A 15,748-nucleotide genomic window follows, 5' to 3' on the forward strand; every position below is an offset into this window, starting at 1 on the left:
TTTTGTACTAATTTAGATTTATATTCCAGGCATTTTAATTAATTCCTTATTTTATTCCAGGAATTTGATCTATATTTCGTGTTTTCCAGGCATGTAGGTTCGTTGTTTTTTGTCGTGCATTTTCCCTTTCTCATGAATTTTTGAATCAATCGTCAATTATATTCCAAGCATTTGGCATAAGCTAGTTTGTCTTCCAGAAACCAGGAACAGAACCAATTTTTTATTTATTTCAGTCCTCGTTTTTATACAATTCTTTTGATATGTAAGTTTACAATTGCACATTGACGTCCACAATCCTCCATACTACTTCTGTCTTATGACGTGTATGCCAAGAAGAATTTCTTCATTTATTCCAGGCAGTTGAGTGCTTTTCGCCGACTTACGGAAAGCATTACATACCGAGTACCTGAAAGAGTCTTTTAACGTTTCTTATTGCCGACTAAAGTAACTCTTCTTTTTTAGATCTGGTTCAGTTTCCACGTTTCTGTAAGCAAAACCTCCTTCTCGTCGATTTCGTTCTGGAGTCATTCTCTTGTTAGAGTCTCACCATGTTATCCTGGATAGAACATCCATGATTCCACAGAGAGGCAAGGCATTACCCTTAAGCTTAAAAAGCTTGACAAAAATGAATGTTTCAATGGTCAATATGATAATTTTTATTTATAGCTCTGAATATGGTGGTACAGAAGAAGCCACCAGACTACTCAACAATCAACCACAATTTTGTATAGAAACACAATGTTCGCGTCGTACTAATAAAACTTCATAATTCGAAATCCATTCTTTCCTTTTAAAGAATTCACGTTACACGAGAGTCTTCTGTGAAACGTTTCTGCATCATAATGGATTCCGTAATTTAATACCATCGTAGTAAAACGTTATTAAAATCGCGTTGAAACCGCAGCATCGCCGGGATATTTTCGAAAGGGGATTATAGTTGCATTGGATTCCTTTTATGCGTTACACTTCGAATTTAAATTCCCTAAAATGCACCATTTCCAGCAATTCCCTAAAATTCTCCAACCAGAGTCAGGACGTAGAACAACAATTAGTTTTTAAATTGTCGGGCGGAGGACTGAACGGTTTTCGGGCATGCGTGGTGAAAAAATTAGGATTAAATATCGTTAAGGAGCAAAGTTGCTTACCTGTAAGCATTTTTGACCATAATAAATAAAAGCTTTACAACGAGGTATAAAAACTCCATAAATCTGCTTGGAAATAAACTCTTTATCGACTTACATGTCATTGGTTTGTCTTTAATAAAAATTCTTCGTCATACAATGGTGCGTTTCCTATTTTATCACAAGAATTTAAAATAAATTTTCATATTTTCCAGGCCTTTGGATTCATTTTTTTGTTTGGGTAAGGGTTTGTTTTGGTTTTTGTTTAAGTATATTGTAGTAGATATAGTTTTAGAATTTCCAGGTCAGTAATGTAGAAGGTGAGTTCAATATTCTGTCGCTGTGCTGTATATGCTTTGGTGTGAATGGAGTCTCATCTCTTAATACCACTATCTTGTACATGTTACCGTGGAATATGGCAATGCATTATCCTTAATCTGAAAAAGCTTCAAAGAGGTGAAAATGTTGGCAATGACTCCTTTTATAGATCTGGTTACGATGGTACAGGATCCGCTTTACATACTTAGTTATAGCTGAAAAAGCCAACGAACTACAATTTTGTATAGAAATGCAATGATCGCATTGTACTAATAAAACTTCATAACATTGTCCACGAATATTCTAGAGTGCCATCCTTTCAATTTAAAGAATTCACGTTACACGAAAGTCTTCTGTGAAACGTTTCTGCATCATAATAGATTCCGTACCTTAATACGACGTAGAACAACAATTAGTTTTTACATTGTCGGACCGAGGACTGAACGGTTTTTAAACATGGTGGCTATATTGGTTCTCGATCGGACGGGGGACTGAACGGTTCCTGTCTTGCGTGGTGAAAATATTGTTAAGGAGTAAAGTTGCTTTTACCAGTAAACATTTTTAACCATATTGAATAAAAACGAGTTATAAAAACTCTGCTTGGAAATGAACTCTTTACCGACTTACATGTCATTTGTTTGTCTATAATATAAATTCTTCGTCATACAATGAATACATTACAGGAATTTAAAATACATTTTCATATTTTCCAGGCATGTAGGTTCATTGTTTCATGTCTTGCATCTTAAGTTTTCTGTCAGGTATTTCAAGCATTTTTAATATAGTCCATATTGTTGGAGCAATTTTCAGTTCTATTCCAAGCATTTCATATAATTTTGTAAGTCTTCCGGGAACTTGCAACTATTTTTCATCTTTCTCAGGCCTTTGGGTTAATTTTCTTGTATTGTAATAAATACAGTTTCAGAATTTTCCAGGTCAGTAATGTATAAGGAGAATTCAATATTCTGTTGCTTTGATGTGAATGGAGCCTCATCTCTTAACACCACTTTCTTGTACATATTACTCTGGATTATCATCCATGTCCATGAAAAGGGATTATAGTTGCATTAGATTCTTTTTGTGCGTCACACTTCGAATTTAAATTCCCTAAATTGCTCTTACAACTAGCCTAAGGACGTATAACAACAATTATATTTTATATAGTAGGACTGAACAGTTTTCGGATATGCGTGGTGGCTATACAAGTTCTCGGTCGGACGAAGGACTGAACGGTTTCCTGTCATGCGTGGTATAAAATGACGATTAAATATGAGCTTTTAACTTTGCCGTACTAGATAAAAACTATACATTGAAATAGTAAAGGCTCCATAAAGTCTGCTCGTAAACGAACTCTTTATCGACTTGCTCGCTATATTTCTCTGGCTATAACATAAATTCTTCATAATACATGCGCGTTTACCAGTTTTTCGACCCCTTTAAAGAAAGCGGTTACGGAGCAGCCAGAGGGACTCCTCCTTTGAGCTTTTAGCATGCAACGGCGATGTCTGTGTTTAAGGAACGCTCCATAAATAGAAAAAAGAATATCGGATGTTCTACTTTACTTAGAATATTGTTCGTAGCCCCGGGCTCCATGACCTGACTTAAAAAAACCTATAGATGTTATTTATGGGCCGACACTTCTTCGGGTTTATTACTTTTTAACATTAGTCGTAATTTTTTATATAGGTTTTGAGTAATTGGTTCGTCATTTTGTCCTGGTGCGGGTTTTGGGTCAGGCGGAGGCCTGAACGGGCACACATCTCTTATAAGTATAAGTTAAACACTAACGCCATCTATAAGCACTCAACGTTTATTAAAAACTTATAGATGTTGTTACTAGTCAAACACTCCTCTAGGCTTATTAGTTTTTAACATCAGTCGTTAAGGTTTATATAGGTTTTGAGTAATTAAAGTGACAAAGTCACCAAACAGGTCCTCCGCCCTTGTGCACTCGGACGGAGGACTGAACGAGCACAGAACTCTTATGAGCATAAGTTAAACATTCACGCCATCTATGAGCACTCAGCGTTGACAAGGCACTTAATAGAATTAGTTGTGCATTTAAAAAGGTATAGATGTTATTTATGAGCAAACGTTAATATAGTGTCAAAGCCTCGCCTAATACCGTTGCTGTTCATATTTTTGTTCACGTAGTTTAAGGCCCTTTTGTGTTAATAAATGTTTTTTAAAAGATATCAGAATTCAACTGGCTATAAGAAGTAATAAACCCATCAATTTTTATATTAGTTTTGAGTAATTGGAGTGACAAAGTCGCCATTCTATCATAGGGCGGTTTTTGAGTCGGACGGAGGACTGAACGGGCACTCATCTCTTAGACGTATAAGTTATACAATAGCGCCATCTATGAGCGTTACAAGGAAACTTAATAAAGTTAGTTTTTCATAGGGGCGCTAACCCTTTGCGTATGTGAAAAGTTTGAAACAAAGGGTAAAACTTTTTTATTCAAGAGAGGGTACTCAGGCAAAGGACGCTATATATTGCCGGTAAAGGGATGAAGTGGCCCTTTGTCAATTTTTCTAAAGAAAACCAAAACTTTTTGGTGTCTTTTGAGGTAATAAAAAAGGTAATCAAATATTTCCCTCTACTCCAGACAATTAATTAAATTTAAAAAAGTGTTTAAATGTTGGCGAAACTCAAAATCGTTCGTCTCCTTTGTTACGCTGCATTAGAAAGAGTTATGTAAGTATTAAAAAAGTTAGTAGTAAAACTCGGGAACTTTTATAATTACATTATCTACTGGTGTCCTTAAAGTTTCTCAAAGCACTTAAGACAGATTATGAGCGAAACTAATTGAATTTTCTTTGAAGAAATCCCATTATGTTTTGTCCATAAACTAGGTGCTGGCATAAATCAGTTGATGAACTTTCGCAATATCAAGGAAGAGAAATCGTTAAGTTTTCCTTAAACCAGCGGTTATATAATAGTTTAAAGAATTAGAACTTTAAGATATACAACGTGACGATATTTTAAGGATTGATCCGGTCTCTGAACTTACCACGCAGCATTGTGGTCAGAACATTTGATTCCAGACCTTTCCAAGCATTTATCTCCCTAATTCGTATCCTGATTTGAAAGTTTTAAAATAAAACTTGAATTTCGAAATTCTTTCAAAGTTAAGAGCATACTTACACTAAACCCCGTCCAAAGGAGATTCGGTAAATAGGTATCGAAAGTAGGTTTTAAAAGTTAAAAGGAAGTTCCCTTTGAAATCCGTGTCAAGTCAGGATTGGCTTTTCCAAATCGGAGACTTCTCGCACTTTATAGCTTAAACTTATCGGCGTCGGCGAGTTCTTTTATATCGTATTACTTACAGCTTATTCTGGAGTTTTTGGACAGCCTAATATCGATGCAGCCACTTTTTACTACCAAGATAAACATCACAGACACTGAGTTGGCATTTTCATGGATAAAAGTGTAAGTAACATGCTTTATATCGTACAGAGATAAGGCGAATTTGTTACATCATCCAAGTATTTGATCCTTTCCCTAGACAAACTTGACAAGGAAATAGGATCATTTTACGATGCCATTAAAAGACTGCTAAAATATATCATGAACATCATTGAGGGAGATTTCAATGCCAAGGTTGAAGGAATTAGAGAATAGGAAAAAAGAAATAACAGAGGAGACATACTAATAGAGTCATCTCATTAAAATCAGAAACACATGGAGAACCATGAGCCTTCTTGGTCACCCGTGAAAAATTACGTTTTTCGGTTATAATTAGACACTTTACAAAAGAAAAACACTAATTCCAGGCGGTCCAGAGCCTAATAAGTAAATGAAACCTTGATATAGGAGATGGGTTGAAAAGCTGGGCTCTCATTTATATATCCTTATCTCACTTTAATAGTTAGAAACGTATTGGAACAAAGTGATATTTTTCTGGTTTAATTTGACAAACCAGGTCAGAAGAACACTATTTCCAGGCGATCGAGATGCTAATAAATAAATGAAACCTTGATATAGGGTTAAAGAACTGGGCTCTTTGAGCTAGAGGTCTAGTTTAGCAACTTTTCCGAAAATGTATATCACTGTGAATAAATTTACTCATTATCGTAAAATTACATGGAAACGTTTCCTTATATCTATCGTAAACATCCTATTTCCCATACACATTTTAAGCTATTGCCATTATTTTAAATGGGATTTTCAAAAAAGTTGCTAAACTAGACCTTGTGAGAACACCATTATAAAATATCTTAACCCACGATACCCAAAAATGACCACTGCCTGGTGGCCGCCATTTATAGTGGTTGTGTTTTTTTCATGTTGGTCACTCTGAAGATTTTCAGTATTGCCAACAAAAAATATCTTAAATAACGGTAATGAGGTTGACGTTTGACGTGTGAGTATTGCGGATTGCCTAGTTTTTTGATATTGGTTATATTATCTGCAACACGCGATATAGCTTCCTCCTTATTTAATATGTGGATAATGTATCACCATCCTTACTTAAACGTATTTGGTTCACTGTTTCTAAAAACCGAATTATTGTGAATTGTCTGTCTGTGTTGTTTATGATATACTCATATATAGAGTTTTTTTATTTTTACTATATAAACCCTTATAAAATCATCCATATTTTGATTTTTATAGATGGTTGTGCCTATTAATGTAAAAACACTGTACATAGAAGGAAAGTAAAAGGCGTAATAGTAAATATAGAAAAAAAAATAAAAAAAGCGTTTTTAACTGAATTTATTAAGTAAATACAAGCAAAAATTTAAATGAAAATCATCATTTTCATGGTATTAGGATTTGCAAGATCCAAGTAAGTTTAGATTTATAAGATTCAAGGTTATCGAAATAATAAAACAAATATTTTAAAGTGCATGCATCTATCTCAAGTTAATTGAAACTTTGTCTCATTTTAGGTATTACTTCCTTTTATAAATTTTAACGAAATCCTTAAAGAAGTACAAGCAAAATCACAGATCTAACGCAACCATCTTAAATTCTGATTTAAATGTAATTTTCTATTTTGTATTTGTAAACATAACCTCTCAAAAACTTTAATTGTTTTATTTCCCTACAATTGGCACAACTGAAATTTGTTAGAGTGACCAACATCCAAAGGACACAATCACGCAAAATAGCGGTTCGTGAAAAAGTTGGTGCCTTAAACCCTCAATTTGATTAGCGCTTTATTAAAATTTGTTACCTTTCTCATTTTTCTTGCTTAACCTCCTTGTTGTATTTCCACTTTATTCATTATTTTATTTTGTTATTCAATATAGACAAAACCGATTATATGCTCTTCAAACAAAAAAATAAACAAATAGGTAATATTCAGCTAAATATAAATGGGATCAACCTGGAGAAAGTTGATTTTATGACGGTCATTGAATTGGCAAATTCATATAAACAAAATAACATCCAAAATAAATGCAATAATACCCTGTATATATAGAAGCCGAAACTATTTAACAGATAATACAAAAATGAGTATCTATAATGCCTTTTTCTTGTCCAACCTCAGATATTTGTTGCCTATATGGGGAACGTCTTCTAAGACTAAATTTGACAACGCCCAAATATTACAAAATGGGGTGCTTAGTATGATATACTTACGAATACAGAGTCGCTTTATAGGGAGCTTAAAGTTTTTAAATTAAATAAGTTAATGGAGTATGAAAAATGTAAACTCATGTATAAAATTATAAACAAAATAAATTAAAATGTAATTCAACTGTTATGTTCTCAAATGACGTTCATAGACACAATACCAGAGATAACTGGATTGAATAGCCCAATGTACTCTGCATGTAAGGCATTTAATAGGCCTCCAAATAATTTGAGAAATATTAAAAATTTTAAAATTTTTGTAATAAAACTAAAAAAAAAACACTTTTCTATTAAATCGGATTAATTGTGTGGCTACTTTTTCTAAAATTTATTTATAGTAATCTACTTACAATTTATTTGTATATACCTAACTATGATTTTTGTGTACACTCTTTTTAATTGTTATTCTTATTTCTCGAGGTCAACGCTGTAAGCACTATTTAGAGTTTTACTGTAAAAAATTGTATGTAATATTTTTGAGTAAGTAAATAATAAAATAAGAAATCCGCGATTCAGTCAAAATTAAGAATTTGTTTAATTTTCTGCCTAAAAATTCTTATAAAAATATAATAGTGTCAAACAGCCCTAATCGCTGTTTGAAAATATCTTAAAATTGATTAACCGTTACAAAAGCAGGTTTAATGCTTTATTAGAATTTGATTGGACATCCGAAATTCGCACTTCTTATTATTCTTTGATAACATATGTAAATCAATAACCAAAAGATGTTACAATCATTATTTTATTGCCTATCCTAAAATTACGGTTCATATACACACCAAAAAAAAAAAAAAACAAAAAATAAAACATTAATGATTTATTTTAACCTTCTTCCCATACAGAAAAACTAAAAAATTAAGGGCGCCGCCCTTTTCCGAGTGCATCTCCAAAGTGACGAAATGATGTCCGGCTCCGCCTTCCTTAAGCACCACAGTGCCGCCGCCCTTTTTGTTCATCTTATTATACTCGTTAATCGCTTTTATGCAATAGAGTTTTTCATCCCCGTACCAACGAGAGGTCAAATTCCTGGAAAACAAGGGGATGGCCGCCCCTTTTACCACTTCATGGTAAACCATATCGGAATCTTTCGCGCTACTACAATGCCCCTGCAATAAATCCGGATATTCGTGGGGGTTCGTCGTTGGGGTCACCTGGGTGGGATCCTTTTGGGGCAACACGTACCGATCGGGGACTACTAACGTTGTTACTATCAGAATATAAATATAATTCATGTTTAAATTGGGGTTTTCATGCTTTTTTGACAGTGAAAAAAAAGTGACAAATGTCAGAAACTGATCGGGAACTTTTACATCTTTTTTGGCTAATATTCAAGAAAGCCAGTTGAGGTTTTTAAAGTAATAAAGACAATTTTCAATATAGCTTTCAAACTATTGAAGATATTTGTGTAATTAGTATACAGTGTTATAGAAGGCACTTCCTAGATGAATTTTGTGTATAAAATTTGATTCTAGGTTTATAATTGGCGTATCTAGGAGGATTTTAGTTTCAGGGTAATTTTGACACTGAATTTTTGTAGTTTTTTTTAATAATAACTTTTTGGAATGATTTAGTGGCAATTTCACTAACAGAAGGGGTGGTTTCTAAGGAATAATTTGACATATGAACCATTTTTGTGAGTCCAATATCATCTGAGGTAAAGGCAGTTTTATCCTCTAAGGTTATGGAACAAATTGAAAGCCTTGAAATGATTAATTATTTTTGATTGATGATTATTTTTCCCTATTACTTGATGTATGAACAGATTTGAGGTTTTTGGAACAAATTGAAACCCGTGAATTGATTAATTATTCTTCACATTCCTTGACATTTTAAGGGTTTTATTTGTACGACTGCTTAATAGTAGTAAAGAATTTTATTGTATAAATTTTATGCAGTAGAGTGTTAGATTAAGTTAGTATATACTTACCTCGTTAAAAGTGTGTACTTACCTTAAATATACCGCGTGTAACCAATGTAGCATAGCCAAAAAAGTGACAATTGACTTTTGAGAAACAAGAACGTCATTTCACGTTTTTGGTTAGAATTTTGCTGGTAATTAAGAATCATGTTTTTGTAAAAAAAAAGAAAAATCTCTTTTGTAGTACATAATTTTGTACAATGTTTTGAAAAAATAAATGATTCCTAGGTACCGCCAATTTTTTATTGTACAGTTGCTTAGAAGTAGCAAAACATTGAAGATACTTTGTTGTACAATTTAAAATATTCACATTTTTCAATACTTTTTCAAATTTTCTTGATATATCAGTTTTTGTACAATTTAAAAAAAATTATTTTTTTAGCATTTCTTTATTTAACGTTTCTTTTTCATTGTACAATTGCCTAGTGAGACTAAAGCGTTAAGCAATTTTATTGTACAAATTTTTCGCTGTCGGTTTACCAATGAGGGAGCCACTAGGGTGCTTAGTTGTACAATCTGCATAAACTTTAGATTGTTTCCATTAGAAATTTCCTTGAAGAACATTTTATTGTACAATTGCTTTATAGGGCACTTTCTAGATAAATTATATGCAAAAAATATCATTCTATGTTGAAAATTGGCGTACCTAGAAGAATTTTGGTTTCGGTGTAATTTTGTCACTGAATTTTTGTAGTTTTTTAATGGCAATGTCACTCGCAGAAAGAGTGTTTTCTAAGGAATATTCCGATATATGAACCATTTTTCTGAGTCTAATACTTTCTGAGCTAGAGCCAGTTTTATCCGCCAAGGTACCCGAGATTTGATAGGTTTTTTGGAACAAATTGAAACCCTTGAATTTATTAATCATTCTTCGACATTTTTCCCTAAAACTTTCAATCTATTTAGGATAAATTTGCAATTCCTTCGCAATACTATAGTGCGAACTTTATAGATTAATTCTATGTCAAAAAAAATATTTTAGACTAAAAAACGGCTTAATAACAACAGTTTTAGTTGCGAAGTAATTTATCCGTCAAATTCCTTAGTTTCTTAATGACCATTTAAAACCTCTTTCATATATTTAAATGAAGGCTTAAAGTAAAAGCGTTTTCCAAGGACTAATTTTATAAATAATCCACTTTTTAGACCACAACACCAACAACCATTTTTTTTCTTTTACCAATAAAAAACTCACATTAAACATCTAAAAAAGCGTATTTTTCAAAACTGGTATTAACAATAGCAATAACAAAAAGCATTTCAAACGAAAAAAAACAAAATTATTTAAATTATTAAACGTTCAAAGGCGGTTTCGGTAAAACCGGTTTTAAATTCGGGTTCGGTGTTTCTCGTTGGAGTTTCCGGTTCGTATGTCTACCTCTGGTGGTACCGTTGGAGGTGTAGCTGGTTCGTTGTTTCTTCAGGTTCTTAACAGCTGAAATAATAAAAAAGAAAAAGCTGATTTACTAGTACTTAACCCTTAAAAGTAATTCAAGGACCGCCGTCCGACCTAAATCGAATAGTGCTATATTTTGCCATATAACTTTCAAGTTATTTAAGGTATTTTTATAGTTCTTTTACGGTATTATAGTGGACACTTTGTAGATCGATTCTATGTAACTAATTTGGGTCTGGGTTAACAAATGACTTCAAGGTACTTAACGGGGTTTTCTAAGGAATCATTTAATATATGAACCATTTTTGTGGGTCCAATTATTTCTTGAGTAGTATATTTCTTGAGTTAAAAGGCCCAATGTACACCACATTTGAGGTTTTTGGACTACATTGAAATGTTCCATAATTATTCCAGGATGTTTTCCCATATAACTTTCGAACTATTTTACATAATTTTATAATTCCTTTAAAGTAATATAAAGGGCACTTCCTAGATAATTTCCGTGTAAAAAAATCGATCCTAAGAACTGACTTAATAGTAAAAATGTTGGTTTTGAGATCATTTTTTCAAAACCATTTTCTAACAGTTACTTGACACTTAAACGACGTCGTTTTTTTGCCTAAGTTCAGTGTACTACTCAAAAATACTCACGCGTTGTATGTTGAAAGTCACTACGAGCAATTTGTGTCTCTGTGGTAGCATTGGCATCTGCGTTAAACAACGGTGTTTGAGCTGCAATATGTTGATTAAAAAGAATATGACCACTGTGTAATTGAGAATTAGTTATTGGCTTACCTTGAGGTTGAGGCACGACGTTTTCTTTATCGCCAACTGGTGTCCTCTGCAATAAAAGCCTCTTATTAAAAAAAACATCTTTTCATCAAAACTTCTTACCTGAGCAATGATACTTTTATGGGAAGAACCACTAGGGTTTGTTCTATCGATAACACTCCCTCTGTTAGCAAGAGATTCGGTCTGATGAGCATCAACTAAAAATATCAACTCTCTCGACCAAAATGCTCGCAACTCTCACTTTAAATGACTTACCCGCAACAGAATCGGGGAGTTTGCGAGATTTTTGTTCATGTATGGCGGTGCCATTGGGAACCACAGTGGGTGAAGGACGCTTTTTTTGAATCTGAACGATTGGGCCTAATGTAGTCTCAGGTAAATCCTGCAAAGCATAAACTGCGTTCATAGGAGTGCCACTTTTTAACCTTAAATTAATCTTTAGAGTGATTGACCCTCTATGATACTGTAAATAGCTTAGAAGTTATTTGAAAAAGGAATCTATGTATGTAGAGATTCTAAATAAATGTATTTTTCATTAGTATGAAAAACATAATTAGCAAGTTGCTTATTATGATAAATAGGAGCATGCCACGATTACGAAAGCGTTAGTAAAGGTGCAAACCTTTAGTAAATTTAAGTATGATATTAATTAAGCTCTTTTGACTTTAACATAGGAGCCCCTTCAAACATTTTAATTATTTTTTTTAATACCAATATAAAGGGATTCCTGAAGATGGATTTCAGGGCAAAAACGTGGTTGTGGGTCAAAAAATGGGGTAATTAAAACCATTTTTGTTGGGGAATTCTTATTGCTAATTTTTCTTACTGAATTTTCACTACTCATGAGAATATTTTAAATAAATAATTGAAATATTCTTAAAAGCGAGCATTTCTTACCCAATAATTTGATACCAAAATATTTTTTGTACCTCAAAAACCCTTTGCGTTAGAGGCGATTTTGTTCATCAAGGTCCAAGGGCCTCCACAATTGAGGTGTTGAAACACAAATGGCAATATTAAGATCTCCATTAATTAGCCGATATTTTTGGGCATAACTTCAGAACTACTTGGAATATATACATAATTTTTTTACGCTAATATTGAGGAGATCCTGAAGATAGATTTGAGGGTAAAAATGTGGTTGTAGCACAAAGAAATTATAAAGTAATTGAAAAATTCTTAAAATCGTGTATTTCTTACCCAATAATTTGATACCAAAATGTTTTTTGTACCTCAAAAACTCCTTGAGTTAGAGGCAATTTTGTTTATCAAGGTCCAAGGGCCTCCACAATTGAGGTGTTGAAACACAAATGGTCATATTAAGATCTCCATTAATTAGCCGATATTTTTGGGCATAACTTCAGAACTACTTGAAATATATACATAATTTTTTTACACTAATATTGAGGAGATCCTGAGGATAGATTTGAGGGTAAAAATGTGGTTCTAGCACAAAGATTTGGGTAATTATAGCACTTTCGAGTTAGAGCATTTTTTTTCCTAACTCTCTAATTAGTAAATGTTCACTATTCCTGGGAACTATGAGGTAATTGGAATATTCTTAAAAGCGTGTATTTCTTACCCAATAATTTGATACCAAAATGTTTTTTGTACCTCAAAAACTCCTTGAGTAAGAGGCAATTTTGTTCATCAAGGTCCAAGGGTCTCCACAATTGAGGTGTTGAAACACAAATGGCCATATTAAGATCTCCATTAATTAGCCGATATTTTTGGGCATAAATTCAGAACCACTCGAAGTATATACATAATTTTTTTACACTAATATTGAGCAGATCCTGAAGATAGATTTGAGGGTAAAAATGTGGTTGTAGCACAAAGATTTGGGTAATTATTATAGCAGTTTGGGTTCGAGCATTTTTTTTCCTAAATTTCTAATTAGTAAATGTTTACTATTCCTGGGAATTATGAAGTAATTGAAAAATTCCTAATAGCGTGCATTTCTTACCCAATAATTTGATACCAAAATGTTTTTTGTACCTCAAAAACCCCTTGAGTTAGAGGCGATTTTGTTCGTCAAGGTCCAAGAGCCTCCACAATTGAGGTTTTGAAACACAAATGGCCATATTAAGATCTCCATTAATTAGCCGATATTTTTGGGCATAACTTCAGAACTACTTGGAATATATACATAATTTTTTTACACTAATATTGAGGAGATCCTGAGGATAGATTTGAGGGTAAAAACGTGGTTCTAGCACAAAGATTTGGGTAATTATAGCACTTTCGAGTTAGAGCATTTTTTTTCCTAACTCTCTAATTAGTAAATGTTCACTATTCCTGGGAACTATGAGGTAATTGGAATATTCTTAAAAGCGTGTATTTCTTACCCAATAATTTGATACCAAAATGTTTTTTGTACCTCAAAAAGCCCTTGAGTTAGAAGCAATTTTGTTCATCAAGGTGCAAGAACCTCTACAATTGAGGTGTTGAAACACAAATGGCAATATTAAGATCTCCATTAATTAGCCGATATTTTTGGTCATAAATTCAGAACCACTCGAAGTATATACATAATTTTTTTACACTAATATTTAGGAGATCTTGAGGATAGATTTGAGGGTAAAAACGTGGTTCTAGCACAAAGATTTGGGTAATTATAGCACTTTCGGGTTCGAGCATTTTTTTTAACTAAGTTTCTAATTAGTAAATTAAAAAAAAGATTTAGTTTTTACACACTAGTGTATAATGTATGTGTGTATAATGTGACCGTAAAGTATGTACTGTTTGTAGTCGATTTTTAAGGTACCAATTTTATCTAACTTTAAGGTCTGATGATGCTCTTAATATGAGCGAAACACGTGAAACCTACTGTTAGAATTAATAAATACTTTTGAGACCGAGACTTTGTGTAGTTCCCTTTAGATTACTGATATTCTAAATTAATTATTCTATAAATCCATCTCACCCTAATCGCGTCTATCCAGTCGCTATACCCGCAAAAACACAATTTTCTATATTCTAGACTCCTCAAACAGCGCAAAATTATTGAGAAAAAAATGCATGGTATTATAATATGTATCAGTAGGTCTACCTATACCTATAAATTTACCTAACTTTATATTCCAATATTGTAACACCATAAAATAAAACAATAATAATTAACGCACCTGCTGATTTTGAAGATCATAATAAGCGTTGTGAAAACCTTCGCAGATGATATGAATCTATATAGAATAGATCTGGAGGTTCTAAATCCAAAAGAGTTCCTAATTGAGAGTACTTACACGTTTAAGTGAACCTGAAGATGTCACCACAGCAGGTACTACTCGCTCTTTAGGAGTGACCAAATCTGTACTGAAACGTTCCAATTGTAAACCGACCGATCTGGTTATTTTCGGGGCAACCAGAACATTGTCGTCCGCAATGTTACCTAAAAGTCTGTTATGTACCACATTCAAATCCCTATACTGTTTCTTCGTATCGGCAAGTTCTTTTTGTAGCCATTCGATCGTTTCCTTCTGTTTTTTTACTCTTTGCAGTAAAATATGGGACCGGAAAGCGTTCAGTCCCAGGGTTTCGTGCACGATCTGGACGCAGTATCGTTCCAGGTGCGACATGCTCACTTGCGGGTCCATAATTTGGGAATTGTGAAAACTCGATTATTCTGGAAGAAATCTATATTTTTTGGTTCGTTAAAATTAAAATAATGCACTTTGAATCAGTAGAACAAGTTCTAACCGGTCAGGTGGCGTTCGTCAATATCCGTCTCACTACTACGGTTTTACGTCACTTTTGCGAAAATAATATGGATATTTATTGATGAATAAAAATTGAAAGAACGTTTGGAAATTTAGTTAAGTTTCGTCTCTAAAAGGTTTCTGAAAGGAGCAAACGGTTTTAAAAACGTGAAATGTTGGGAAATTAATGCTTACCTATGTACCGCACCTACGTGTGTCATAACCTCACCACAAAACATAACCTTAAAGGTTATGTTTGATCATCAATCGATGTTTTTAAAGCGTCGATGTTAAATATCGATGAATCATTGCGATGTCTCAGCGCTAGTGTCAGTCAAACAATAACCTAACTTTTATGGCGGTGACAGATGACATTTGTACAACATTGAGGTTAACTTTAAAGTTAATGTAAGCGATGCTTTTTATTTTATTATCCTTTATTTCATACATTTTCTTAAATATCCTGATATATTTAATGTGAAAATATAACCAAGGGTGGTAAGCGACATATACCTTTCTATTACCGTGCTTTCTCCACTACCTTATATTTTGCTTGTTCGATTGTGCATGTAATTTCTGTAGGAAGAGTAGCAACTCTGCATAGATTTAGAAAGCAGGCACATCACTGCTACCCTTAAATTAAACAAACCATTTAACTCTTTCAGGGGCAACAAATTTAAAATTTTTATTCTTTATTTGGGCACAGATTTTTTTTTTCTTATTATGTTTATTTTTCTGTAAACTATAACTTAAGAACATAAATAATACTAGTAACTTTGTTTATTTTTTATTTTTACTTATTATTTTGTACATAAATGTGAAAAAACAACTGGTGCTATATATGTACCACTGCCCCGTTCTTATTTATTTCTATGAAAGTCTTGAAAACATGTTTTATTTTTAGTTAAGCAGAGAG

At 33.0% G+C, this 15,748-nt stretch overlaps 1 protein-coding gene across 2 annotated transcripts; it reads right to left on the minus strand.

The window, feature by feature from the left end:
• Positions 1–10,142: 10,142 nt before the first annotated feature.
• On the minus strand, positions 10,143–15,153 carry LOC126741614 (uncharacterized). 2 transcript variants are annotated; one of them, XM_050448120.1, is made up of 8 exons: positions 15,028–15,153; positions 14,834–14,973; positions 14,380–14,759; positions 11,390–11,516; positions 11,237–11,331; positions 11,138–11,183; positions 10,994–11,074; positions 10,143–10,381 (listed from the first exon to the last, which is right to left on the minus strand). In XM_050448120.1, exons 3-8 carry the CDS (start codon positions 14,728–14,730, stop codon positions 10,239–10,241), a joined length of 843 nt encoding a protein of 280 aa, XP_050304077.1. In that variant the 5' UTR covers positions 14,731–14,759; positions 14,834–14,973; positions 15,028–15,153; the 3' UTR covers positions 10,143–10,238. The 2 variants fall into 2 exon arrangements, with proteins under 2 accessions (XP_050304077.1, XP_050304076.1); XM_050448119.1 differs by having other exon boundaries at positions 14,380–14,770.
• Between the last annotated feature and the right edge of the window lie 595 nt (positions 15,154–15,748).

Source organism: Anthonomus grandis, chromosome 10, assembly GCF_022605725.1.
Source record: "Anthonomus grandis grandis chromosome 10, icAntGran1.3, whole genome shotgun sequence".
NCBI lineage: Eukaryota > Metazoa > Arthropoda > Insecta > Coleoptera > Curculionidae > Anthonomus > Anthonomus grandis.